This window comes from Aedes albopictus, chromosome 3 (genome assembly GCF_035046485.1).
Source record: "Aedes albopictus strain Foshan chromosome 3, AalbF5, whole genome shotgun sequence".
NCBI lineage: Eukaryota > Metazoa > Arthropoda > Insecta > Diptera > Culicidae > Aedes > Aedes albopictus.
Window position 1 is genome coordinate 55049828 of NC_085138.1, and position 14008 is coordinate 55063835.

Genomic DNA, 14008 nt, shown 5'->3' on the forward strand with positions numbered 1-14008 from the left:
ATCCAACTATAAACTTTGCTGTTGTCACTCTTCCACCTGAAATCACACAAATCAATCAATATCCTATCCATTCATCTCCATCACATTTCGAAACCGAAAAAATATCGACAACGCAAATCAAACTCCCCACAAACACACACATGCGCGCGTGCGCCAAATCGTAAATCTAGGTCACCGAACCCGTGGATTTTTCCTTCAATCCGGAGTACGAACCGGACTTCCGGTGGTACGACCAGGGTCTGCTGGATGCGGTGCGAGCGGATGAGGAGCATGCCCACAACTTTTTTCGTCTGCTGGCACTGTGCCACACGGTGATGCCGGAGGAGAAGAATGGGAGGTTAGTACGCATATGATCTCGACACGAGGTACTCATAACTGAATTTGAATCCTCCGTTCCAGATTAGAGTATCAAGCACAAAGTCCTGACGAGGCTGCCCTCGTTTCGGCGGCCAGGAATTTCGGATTCGTTTTCCGATCCAGAGCACCTAATAGTATAACAATCGAAGTGATGGGAAGGATGGAGGTATGAATGGAAGATCTTTAGTTGAATCGATTACGCTCTAACATACAATTTATATTTGCAGGAGTACCAACTGTTGAGTATTTTAGATTTTAATAATGTTAGGAAACGAATGTCGGTGATATTGCAGCGAAACGATACTATAATACTGTACTGTAAAGGGGCCGACAGTGTGATATATGATAGGTTAGGAAGCAATCAACAGGACCTGAAGTCTAGGACCCAGGAGCATTTGAACGTAAGAATTGCCTCAATACTACAAGTTCTGGTATCAAAGTAGTGTATGATCTCATCCATTATTTTCTAGAAATTTGCCGGCGAGGGCCTGCGGACATTAGTGCTAGCCGAGCGGCGGCTAACCAAGGAGTTCTTCGACTCCTGGCTGCTGCGGCAACGAGAAGCCGCCCTGTCGCTCGACGGTAGAGAAGATAAGTTAGGTGTAATCTACGATGAAATCGAATGTGATATGCAACTGGTCGGTGTAACCGCCATAGAGGATAAGCTTCAGGATGGGGTACCGCAGACGATCGCCAACCTGCAGATGGCTGGCATCAAAATTTGGGTACTGACGGGGGATAAGCAAGGTATGTTTTGTGGGTTGTTCCCTGAAATGTCCAGTTGTTCATATTTTTCTGTCTGATGATCCAGAAACGGCAATCAACATTGGTTACTCCTGCCAACTACTAACGGACGACATGGTGGACGTATTCATCATCGACGGGCTGACAAAGGCCGAAGTAGAGCAGCAGCTGCGAAAGTACATGGAATCATTACGCATTGTAAATACCTATCATCCTACAAGTGAGTGCCTTTTTCTGAATGTCCTTACAACAAAACCAACTCTACCGATCCCATCACATTTCAGCCTTGCCGAAAAATACGCTTAACCAAAACAGTGGTGGTGGTGGTCTGACGACGGGGCCCACAGCCAACGGAGGCAACAGTGGGAGTTCCGGACCGATGATCGAAATCCAGAACTCGTCACCACCGTCGGTGTCGGTGGTGACCTTTAGGTGGGATAATAGGCATAAATATACAAGTATAGGAGGAAGCGAGGAAGCGTCGGACAGGTATAATACAACAACTACTACTACTGACTACTACAGTCTACAGTCTGCCGCCCTAACACGTTTCAAAGTTTCGCAGGCTAGATGGGAAATTTCTGTATTAATCATCTTATGATTTCTGTCACCCATATCTGTCTCATTTCTTTTCAACTGTTTGGTTTATGGTTTTTCGATTATCATTTCACCTAAAGTATGCATACTTAGTTATTTCCATGATTCACAAAAGGGCATGCGCTGATTTCATTTCACGTAATTTTATTTTATAACTCGTCAACCTTAACCTTCAATTCAGAAACACCTCATGGAGCGTCTATTTTTCGTGTATCCCGTGAAATTCAAATGAAGCTGTGACTATCTCAGCGCAAACTTAACTTTTGCTCGCAACCACAAGCTCGATCATTTTGTCCTCGGCCTAACAGCCAGATCTTCGTGCTGGGCATTTCCCGCTATCTCATTGTGCTATTTTCAGATTTTTTTTATCGTCTCTTATTTGTGCCAGCATTGTACCTACCGCAATATCCATGCAGATTCCACTCCAAAACTTGTTCACATAATTTATTTCTGTCTACGCAACTACTTAGTTCAGTCCGTCATTGTTACCAACTTGATACACCATGAACAAATTATTTTATACATATGACCATTCACTGCACAGAAGTTGATTTCCCTGCAAGGATTTTTAGTGGAACACCAGCTACCGCCTTAAGTTGTCCTCTCTTCCCTTAGAGGATTGAGTCCTGGTTGAGTGCTGAGACAGCTGTAGACTCCCTAATGGACCCAAGCACTTGGAGCGTAGTGGGGCGTTATGCAGTTGAATTAGATGCTGGTGGTCAGCCCGCCATTTTTTCTGTAGTTCAAGAACAATTCGGAAGATCATGGAAGATAGAGTATCCTACTTATCCTCCCCGGTTGACCACTACTGTCGTGAGTAGCTTACGCTTGCTCGAGGATATTGCCGAGCTATTCAACATTATCTTTGCCATTACACTAGTTTACAGCATTTTTGAACTCGGTAAGCTGATGATCATTTTTGGTGTAGAATCATGCCCTGAGTTCGAAAACGCAAAGGAAAAAAATTACAGTAGAGCGGAAATTTTTTCGACTTTTTATACAAGGTTGATGATTTGAAATCGATTTTTGTTCTATTTTTAAGCAAAGTCGTTTACTTCACACATCTCATTCCCCGTAATCAATGCTCCAATTGTGCTGATTTTTTTTACTGTGACTCGCCTACATATGATATGTCAAATAAACGTTGAGAAAGAATTTCTAAATTGTTTTTGTCTTATTGAAAAAATACATTTGTTCATATATTTTTGGAAATTTTGCTAAAATTTAAGGAGATCGCCTCTAAAATTTGCCAATATCTTGAATTTCATCAATCTGACGCAAAACCTGCATTCAGATGATCGAATGGTATTGTATTCAGCTTTTAATTTATGGAAAAAGATTTCAAATTGGTTGAACAAAACGCAAGATATTTGAATTTTAGTAAATTCCATATTTTAAAAAGTTATAAAACTCAATATTGAGCTAAAACTCAAAAACTGTTCTACTTAAAATTTTTTGAAGCACGGTTTCGAAATCAGCGCTAAATTGTGCTTCAAAAATTTTGGTCGTTGACAGAAGTTCACGACTTTCGTTTTATTTTGTAAACTAGTGTTATCGCCATGCTTGTTCTTTTGCAGGCATACGTGGCTTCCGAATTTTAGCTTATCGTTCATCATGATCGAAGTTTGTTCAGTGAGTGCTTAAAGTTGATCATGCACCCGCCTGTGGTGACCACTGCCTGCTGTTCATACTTGCGGTGGTATACCACCAACACGTCCGTTTTGTGGTGCGCGAGTGCCAACTTTCTCGACCTCATCCAGTCCTCCACTTTGCCAATTGCGTGCGTTGTTGCCAGTTCCACTTTCTCTATCGACTGGCCGTATACTTTGAGGGTAATATCGGCCAGCTATATACCCATATAGCCGAGGCGGTAAACGCACGGGTATTCAGCATGACCATGCTGAGGGTGACGGGTTCGATTCCCGGTCGGTCCAGGATCTTTTCGTAAAGGCAATATTCTTGACTTCCTTGGGCATAAAGTATCTTCGTGCCTGCCACACGTTATACGCATGCAAAATGGTCATTGGCAGAGGAAGCTCTCAGTTAATAACTGTGGAAGTGCTGCTGAGAAGCAGGCTTTGTCCCAATGAGGACGTTACGCCAAGAAGAGAGAGAGATATACCCGGTGAAAGTGTGAGCCTCAATACACCATCAAACGCCGCGCTCTATAGTACCGGGCCCATGATGAAACTCTGAGATACCCCCGCGGTTATATTGTAGCTCTGCTCGCTCTCCGCGGTATCAAAGATTAACACCCTATTCTGGAAGTGTAAAATACGGCTAACCGGGGAGAGCTCTTTCTGGGGTAAATGATCAAACCACTTCTAGTACGTTTGCTATCCAGACCAGGAATGAGCCATGTGTGTGTATTTGATTTTTAGAGGGACTTTAAGGCTTTTTACGGCATCATCGGCATCGGTAGCCATATTGGATATATACACTACCCGCCATAAATATGGAATCGCATCTTCTAGTATTGCAACACCCCAATTGAATATTGCAGCACCCCAAAAAGTTTGGCATCACCTGAAAACCTTATGATTTACTAAACTATATCTCAAAAACCGTATCCTCTGCAAAGTTTAGACCTTCGGCAAAGTTGTTCAGCAGGTTTATGACCTTCAAATGGTGAAATGTTTGGTACGTAATTCCGCCGCTATGTGGCGCTAGTGTGCATTTACAATGAAGAACTTTGACATGGTTTATCTCATGATTCTGACCACCTAGAATGTTCGTGTCTTCAGTAATGTTGATCAGAAGGTCTATGGCTATCAAATGGTTGTAATTTTAGTGCGTAATTCTGCCACTTTGTGGCGCTAGTGTGCATTTACAATGAAGAACTTTGGCATGGTTTATCTCATGATTCTGACCGCCTATAGGCATTCTATAGAATGTTCGTGCCTTCAGCAATGTTGATCAGAAGGTCTATGGCTATCAAATAGTGGTAAGTTTAGTGCGTAATTCCGCCGCTGTGTGGCGCTAGTGTGCATTTAAAACAACGAACTTTGACATGGTTTATCTCATGATTCTTACCACCTAGAATGTTTGTGTCTTCAGTAATGTTGATCAGAAGGTCTATGGCCATCAAATGGTAGTAAGTTTAGTGCGTAATTCCGCCGCTATGTGGCGCTAGTGTGCATTAAAACAACGAACTTTGACATGGTTTATCTCATGATTCTAACCACCTAGAATGTTTGTGTCTTCAGTAATGTTGATCAGAAGGTCTATGGCTATCAAATAGTGGTAAGTTTAGTGCGTATTTCCGCCGCTATGTGGCGCTAGTGTGCATTTACAATGAAGTACTTTGGCATGGTTTATCTCATAATTCTGACCATCTAGAATGTTCGTGCTTTCAGCAATGTTGATCAGAAGGTCTATGGCCATCAAATGGTAGTAAGTTTAGTGCGTAATTCCGCCGCTATGTGGCGCTAGTGTGCATTTAAAACAAAGTATTTTGACATGGTTTATCTAATAATTCTGACCACCTAGAATGTTCGTGCCTTAAGCAATGTCGATCAGAAGGTCTATGGCTATTAAATGGTGGTAATTTAAGTGCGTTATTCCACCGCTATGTGGTGCTAGTGTGCATTTACAACAGGTACTTTGACATGGTTTATCTCAAGATTCTGACCACCTAGAAAGTTCGCGTCTTCAGCAATGTTTATCAGAAGGTCTATGGCTATCAAATGGTGGTTAGTTTAGTGCGTATTTCCGCCGCTATGTTGCGTCAGTGTGCATTTAAAACGAAGTACTTTGACATGGTTTATCTCATGATTCTGACCACCTAGAAAGTTTTTGTCTTCAGCAAAGTTGGTGATGCCAGTGTTCATTTAAAACGAAGTACTTTGACATGCCCAAGTAACCACAGTGCTGAAGCCTTATTGCATGCAGATATACGGTGTATTTAGTGCAATCATTACTTTACATACAAAGTTAAGGTTGATTTAAAGTGGAAGTGGGCAATCATAGAATCATATTAAGATTATACTGGTCTAATCTTGAGGCAGTCGCATAATTGCCCATTTCCACTTTAAATCAACTTTAAATTTGCATGTAAAGTAATGATTGCTCTAAATACACCGTACATATATCTGCATGCAATAAGGTTTCAGCACCGTGGTTACTTGGGTGGTTTATTTCAAGATTCTGACCACCTAGAAAGTTCGTGTCTTCAGCAATGTTGATCAGAAGGTCTATGGCTATCAAATGGTGATAAGTTTGGTGCGTAATTTCGCCGCTAGGTGGCGCCAGTGCGCATTTACAATGAAGTACTTTAACATGGTCTATCTCATGATTCTGACCACGTAGAAAGTTCGTGTCTTCTGACAAGTTTGTCAGGCGGTCTGTGGCTATCAAATGGTGATAAGTTTAGTGCGTAATTCCGCCACTATGTGGCGCCAGTGTGCATTTACAACAAAGTACTTCGAAATGGTTTATCTCATGATTCTGACCACCTAGACCTACCTGTGCGCCGACTATATTTTGCTCGGCGGCAGCGTGATGGCCATTTTTGGCTGGCGGCGGCGGCGACACGCCGGTGGCAGCTTTCGGCGGCGTGAATCGGCGTGACCAAAATTTAACCATAATGTTACATTGACAAAGCAAACAAGTTATCATTACGCTCTAGAATTTGTAGTCTGAACTATTTCATGACCAATGATGACATAAACTATTGATTGAATGAATACTTTTTGTAAGTCCTGTTCAGATCCGTTGCTGCGACCAGTGATTAGACCTATTGTGACAATACCCGCATCCTTAGTGTAGTTCATGTTGCAATACTGCATTGCAATTAAAGGCAATACAATAGAGATTTTGCTACAATTTTTGATTCATTTATTTAGAGGGAAGGAATCTCGTTTCTTCTGGGAGGAATCTCAGAAGGAATTCCAGGAGGAACCTTGAAAGAAACTGGAGAAATCCGTGAAGAAAATTCTGGGCTTATCTCTGCAGGAACTGCTGTATGAAATCCTGAAGGAACTACTGCAGAAATCTCTGGTGGTTCAAGAGTCTGTCTTGGAGAGATCCCTGATTGAAATTTTCGAGGAATTTCAGGATTCCATAAATGAATTCAAGAAGAAATCCTAAGGGTTTTACAGCAGAAATCCTCGAAGGAATTCCAGCGGTAATTTCTAAGGGAATTCGAGAAGGAATCCTTTAAGCAAGGATTTCTAGGAGGAATCTACGAAAAATAGCCAGAAGAAATTCCGAATGATTTTCCAGCAAGAAACCTCAAAGAATTCAAGTGGGAGTTTAGAAGAAAATTAGAAAAAGAGTCCCGAAAGGAATTCTAAGAGGAATCAACGAAAATTACCTTAGAGGTATTTCTGGAGGAATTCCAGGAGAAATCCCGGAGAGAATTCTAGGAGGAATCCCCGAAGGAATTGTAAGAGGAATCCCCGCAGGAATTCCAGAAAGAATCTTCGAAGGAATCTCCGAAGAAATTACAGGAGAAATTTATGGAGAAATCCCAGGAGGAGCCACCGAAAGAACTTCGGAAGAAATCTTCGAAGGAATTTCGAGCGGAATCCTCAAAGGTTTTTAAGAGGAAACCCCCAAGAGGAATTTCCATAGGAAGTCAGAAGGAATCCCCGAAGGAACTATAGGAAGAATCCACGAATTCTAGAAAGAATTTCCGAAGGAATTCTTGGAGAAATCACCGAATAAATTCAAGAAGGAATTCCAGGAGGAATTCCATGGAGAATTGAAGGAATTCCAGGAGGAATTCCCGAAAAAAATAAAAGAGGAATCACCACAGGAACTCGAAGAGGAAACTTCAAAGTTATTCCAGGAGGAGTTCCCGTGTTAATTTTAGGAATCCCCGACGGAATATCAGGAGGAAACTTTGAAGGAAGTCCAGCAGGAATCCACGAAGGAATTCCAAGACAAATCCCCGAAGAAACTCTAAGAGGATACCCCGAAGGAACTCCCGGTGGAATCCACGACGGAATAACAAGAGGAATACCCGAAAGAATTTCAGGAGGAATCCAGAAGGAAGTCCAGGAGGAATCCCCAAAGAAAGAATTTTTCAAAGTAATTCGTGAAGGAATCCTCAAAAGACGTCTAGGAGGAACCATCGAATAAAAAAATAGATGAATCCTCGAAGAAATTTCATGAGGAACCCGTGGATAAAATTGGAAAGGAATATTCGAAGGAATTTTAGGGGGAATCCCCAAAGGCATTTCAGGAGGAATCCCCGCAGGAATTTCAACAGCAAATTCCGAAAATAATCCTGCGTGAATCCCAAAGGAATTCCAGCAATTATCCACAAAAAATTTCCAGCAGGACTCCAGTGGGAACTTCCCGAAATTTGGGTAAGAATCTCCAAAGGATTTCAATAACGGATCAACGAAAAATATCCTCTGAAATAGTTCCAGGAGAAATTCGTGAGGGAATTCCAGAAGAAATTCCCCAAGGAATTCCAGTAGGAAACCCCGAAGAAATTCGAAGAGGAATCACAACAGAAATTCCATGAGGAAACTCCAAAGCAAATCCAGGAAGAACCTCCGAAGTAATTGCTGGAGGAGTTCCCGTAGAAATTCCAGGAGGAATCCCCGACGGAATGTCAGGAGGAATCCCCGAAGAAATTTCAAGAGGAATCATTGAAGGAAGTTCAGCAGAAATTTCCGAAACAACTCGCGGATCAATCCCCGAAATAACTCCAGGAGAAATCCCCAAAAGAACTCTAGGAGGAGACCCCGAAGGAATTCCAAAAGAAATCTCCGAAAGAATTCAAGGAGAAATCTCCGAAGGAATCCCTGAAGGAAGCCCAGAATAAATACTTCGACGGAATTCCAGGAGGATATCCTGAAGAAATTTCAAGAGAAATCTACGAAGAAATTACAGGAGAAATCCCTGCAGGAATCCCAGGGGTAAGAGGAAACCCCATAGGAAGTTCAGAAGAAATCTCCGAAGAAACTAGAAGATATCCCCGAAGAATTCCAGGAGGACTCCTGGAGGAATTCTATGAGGAATTCCTAGAGGAAATCAAGGAGGAACTTCCGTAAGAATTCTAAAAGAAACCATCGAAGAAATTCCAGGAGGACACCCCGAAGGAATTTTAAGAGAAATCCACGACAGCGTATCAGGAGAAATCCCCGAAAGAATTTCAAGAAGAATCCTTGAAGGAATGCAACATTAATTTTGTTTGTGAACTGATCGCCGGCGCGAAAAATAAAAACCGGCGGCGTGACAAACTGCGGCGTATGGCCTAGGTGATCAGAATCGTGAGATAAACCATGTCAAAGTACTTCGTTTTAAATGCTCACTGGCGCCACATAGCGACGAAATTACGCACTAAACTAACCACCATTTGATAGCCGTAGACCGTCTGATCAATATTGCCGAAGACAAGAACATTCTGGGTGGTCAGAATCATGAGATAAATTTTGTCAAAATACTTCGTTGTAAATGCACACTGGTGCCTCATAGCGGCGGAATTACGCTCTAAACTTACCACCATTTGATAGCCATACACCGTCTGATCAATATTGCTGAAGACACGAACTTTCTAGGTGGTCTAAATCATGAGATAAACCATGTCAAAGTACTTCGTTTTAAATGCACACTAGTGCCACATAGCGGCGGAATTACGCACTAAACTTACCACCATTTGATAGCCATAGACCTTCTGATCAACACTGCTGAAGACACGAACTTTGTAGGTGGTCAGAATCATGAGATAAACCATGTCAAAGTATTTCGTTTTAAATGCACACTAGCGCCACATAGCGGCGGAATTATGTACTAAACTTACCACCATTTCATAGCCATAGACCGTCTGATCAACATTGCTGAAGACACGAACTTTCTAGGTGGTCAGAATCATGAGATAAACCATGTCAAAGTACTTCGTTTTAAATGCACACTGGCGTCACATAGCGGCGGAATTACGCACTAAACTTACCACCATTTGATAGCCATAGACCTTGTGATCAACATTGCTGAAGACACGAACATTCTAGGTGGTCAGAATCATGAGATAAACCATGCCAAAGCACTTCGTTTTAAATGCACACTAGCGTCACATAGCGGCGGAATTATGTACTAAACTTACCACCATTTCATAGCCATAGACCGTCTGATCAACATTGCTGAAGACACGAACATTCTAGGTGGTCAGAATCATGAGATAAACCATGCCAAAGCACTTCGTTTTAAATGCACACTAGCGCCACATAGCGGCGGAATTATGTACTAAACTTACCACCATTTCATAGCCATAGACCGTCTGATCAACATTGCTGAAGACACGAACTTTCTAGGTGGTCAGAATCATGAGATAAACCATGTCAAAGTACTTCGTTTTAAATGCACACTGGCGTCACATAGCGGCGGAATTACGCACTAAACTTACCACCATTTGATAGCCATAGACCTTGTGATCAACATTGCTGAAGACACGAACATTCTAGGTGGTCAGAATCATGAGATAAACCATGCCAAAGCACTTCGTTTTAAATGCACACTAGCGTCACATAGCGGCGGAATTACGCACTAAACTTACCACCATTTGATAGCCATAGACCGTCTGATCAACATTGCTGAAGACACGAACTTTCTAGGTGGTCTAAATCATGAGATAAACCATGTCAAAGTACTTCGTTTTAAATGCACACTGGCGTCACATAGCGGCGGAATTACGCACTAAACTTACCACCATTTGATAGCCATAGACCTTGTGATCAACATTGCTGAAGACACGAACATTCTAGGTGGTCAGAATCATGAGATAAACCATGCTAAAGCACTTCGTTTTAAATGCACACTAGCGCCACATAGCGGCGGAATTATGTACTAAACTTACCACCATTTCATAGCCATAGACCGTCTGATCAACATTGCTGAAGACACGAACTTTCTAGGTGGTCAGAATCATGAGATAAACCATGTCAAAGTACTTCGTTTTAAATGCACACTGGCGTCACATAGCGGCGGAATTACGCACTAAACTTACCACCATTTGATAGCCATAGACCTTGTGATCAACATTGCTGAAGACACGAACATTCTAGGTGGTCAGAATCATGAGATAAACCATGCCAAAGCACTTCGTTTTAAATGCACACTAGCGTCACATAGCGGCGGAATTACGCACTAAACTTACCACCATTTGATAGCCATAGACCGTCTGATCAACATTGCTGAAGACACGAACTTTCTAGGTGGTCTAAATCATGAGATAAACCATGTCAAAGTACTTCGTTTTAAATGCACACTGGCGCCACATAGCGGCGGAATTACGCACTAAACTTACTACCATTTGATAGCAATAGGTCTTCTGATCAACTTTGCTGAAGGTCTAAACTATGCAGGGGATACGGTTTTTGAGATACAGTTCAGAAAGTGATGAAGTCTTCAGGTGATGCCAAACTTTCCGGGGGTGCTGCAATATTCAACTGGGGTGTTGCAATACTAGAAGATGCGATTCCATATTTATGGCGGGTAGTGTAGCTCGAAATTTCAAAGTGATAATTATCTGCCACCAAAGCGAATATTCACATGAAAAAGTATCATCCTATATGCTCACTCGCAGTGATTGCGCTGATACTTTTTCTGCTGCGTTGCTGCAGAATTGACGGTTTTTTATCACTTCAAAAACGCGAGGCAAACAATCATTGAAAAACAAAAAGTCAATGATTCGCTTGAAAACTTAGTGATGCAGTAAGACACCTTAACCTTTCGGTCATTCGTCCCTTGTCCCAGGTGTTCAAAGTTGGTTGTGCAGATCGGTAGCTTCTAGGAAGGCAACTAGTTGTTTTTCATTTGGTGGCGACAATACATCCTCAAGCGTGCTGCCCAAGTTTGAGTCCAAGCGTTCCAAGGCATATTTTCGACAGTCAATTAGTATATGGTGAACGGATAACGGGGAACCACAAACGGAGCAATCAGGTGGATCTTCTTTTTTTAGGCGGTATCTATGGGTAAGGCGGGTATGACCAATGCGTAACCGGGTTATGGCTCGGCGGAGTTTAGGGTTTCTATTGTCAGGCCAAGGGAGAGTGGAAGGTTTGATTATGCGTAAGGCAAGGTTTCGGCTGTTGAACCATTCGGTGTCCCAGGATTCACGAATTCTCTCCCTGGTCCATCTAACAGCGTCAATAGATGGAATTGGAACATCCTCTGGGTTTTCGCCACGACCTACACCAGCCAACCGATCCGCTTCCTCGTTGCCATGGATACCGGAGTGACCCGGAATCCAACAGAAAGTGACCCCATTGGCCAGTGCAAGTCCTTCGGCTTCTTGAAGCCAGGGGTGTCCCAAGGAGAGAGACTTCATGTCCTGGAGACAACTGGCAGAGTCGGTAAAAATAACGGAGGGTTGGTTGGGGGAGTACGAACAAAGGTTTGTGGCTTTCAGTAGGGCATATGCTTCAGCACTGAAAATGGAACAGGGGGATGGGAGAGCAGAGCTGATACCAGGGAGTGTGGAGTTACTTGTAATACCATAGCCAACTTTACCATTAGCGACAGAGCCGTCAGTATAGATATGTTGGTAGTTTGAGTATTTATCGGTACGGAGTTTGAGGAAATGTGGTTGTATTGTAGACGGAGGATCACCAGCTTTTATCTGATCAAGGAGGGAGAGGTCTATTTGAGGGGGTGATTGGTTCCATGGTCTTGTTTTTGATCGGGGTAGAACAGCAATGGTGGTGAGATCGTGGTTAGTAAGGGATTTAAATTTGTGTTTAGCTCTATTAATCAGTGGCACATCATCTCGACCGCCTAGACTCAGCCACCGAATGGCTTTAGTCATCAGGGTTGCTGTCACAAAGTGAGCGAAAGGCAGTTGGCCGCTTTCGGCCATAATAGCAGATATGGGACTGGTCACGAATGCGCTCGAAGCCAGGCGGAAAGCTTTATTGTACAAGGGACTGAGCTTTTTGGTGACCAAGTCACCCCCTCTGCTATATAGCCCAATGCCGTAGAGTATTTTAGGCAAAAGCCAACTGTGGATTATTTGGGTTATGGATGATCTATGGGCACAAGGTATTCTGGATCCAATGACTTTGATAAGGTTCATACGTTTTTCGGTGGTTCTGCGGACGGTGTCGAGGTGATATCTAAATTTGAGAGTCCGGTCGAGATGAATGCCAAGAATTTTAAGAGACTGTTGGGGTTTTATGATTGTGTTGTTCAGGGTGAGGTCTGGTAGTTTGGAGATACCTTTTAAACTATGGCTGATGTGAAGGAGTTGGGATTTTTCGGGGGATATGGTAAAACCGTGATCGTCTGCCCATTTCGAGACTACAAGCACTGCAGATTGAGTTCTTTTCCGGGCTATTGATTTGATATTGTGGAAAGTGAGGATGGTGATATCGTCGGCATAAACAAGTATATAAACGTTGGGCGGAATGTTACTGAACAAGGATTGCATGCAAATGAGGAAGAGTGTAGGAGCTATCACCGAGCCTTGAGGAATACCATTTTCTTGCTGCCTTGACTCGGATCGGTTATTGCCTAAGATGACCCTGAATCTCCTGTCGTCCAGAAAGCTTTGTACATACAGACCCATACGACCTTTGATTCCCCAGTCCTCAAGTGATTTGAGGATGGGAAAACGCCACGCACGGTCATACGCTTTGGACAAATCAAGAGAAACAAGGTCACCATGCATTCCCCTCTCCATATGAGAGTCGATGATATCCTCAAGCTCAGTGAGATAGTCGTCAGTGGATTTACCTGGGCGGAAAGCAAACTGTCTATTGTCAAGCAGATTTCGAGATTCCAGTAGGGTAATCAGTCGCCTATTGACCATCTTCTCAAGAACCTTCCCTGTGCAATTTAAGAGTGTTATAGGTCGAAAGCTGTCGGCACTGTTTTTATCTTTATTGGGTTTTGGGATGGGAACCACTAAGCCTTCTTTCCAGGAGGAGGGTATTTCGCCTTGAGTCCAAATATTGTTCAAGATGGATAGGAGGGTAGTTTTGCCAATAGGGGGAAGATTTTTGAGCAGAGGGTAACCTACTTCATCCGGACCGGCTGATGAGCCATGAACTCTATGTAGGGCCCACTCTAATTCTTCTATGGAAAAATCTCGGTTGTAGTCATGGATTTCATCTGAATGGAAGTTGGGAGGGGAGGCTTCAACGGTGTTTTTTTGGGAAAGGAAACTGTCAGAGTAGTTGGAAAAAGAGGATGATTGGGAAAAATGATCTGCGAGGTGTTCAGTAATAACGGTGGGGTTATCTGTTATTAGGTTATTAATTTTGAGTTTAATGGGTTGTCTACTTTTATTGCCACTTAATCTATGGATTTTATCCCACAGTTCTTTTGACGAGCATTCCGGACTAATTGAAGTTACAAATTG

The 14008-nt window shown here is 42.8% G+C and overlaps 1 protein-coding gene across 11 annotated transcripts in view; it reads left to right on the plus strand.

Annotated features, from left to right (window-relative positions):
- Positions 1-14008, plus strand: part of LOC109411329 (phospholipid-transporting ATPase ID) — a 421272-nt gene that overhangs the window by 383436 nt on the left and 23828 nt on the right. For 10 of the 11 annotated variants that reach the window (XM_062859672.1, XM_062859671.1, XM_062859673.1 and 7 more), the window contains 6 exons: positions 171-337; positions 400-523; positions 585-758; positions 828-1104; positions 1169-1321; positions 1386-1590. In XM_062859672.1, the coding sequence (XP_062715656.1) occupies positions 171-337; positions 400-523; positions 585-758; positions 828-1104; positions 1169-1321; positions 1386-1590 (1100 nt within the window). The remainder of the gene's footprint in view (positions 1-170; positions 338-399; positions 524-584; positions 759-827; positions 1105-1168; positions 1322-1385; positions 1591-14008) is intronic. The other variant, XM_029870786.2, reaches the window with a different exon arrangement.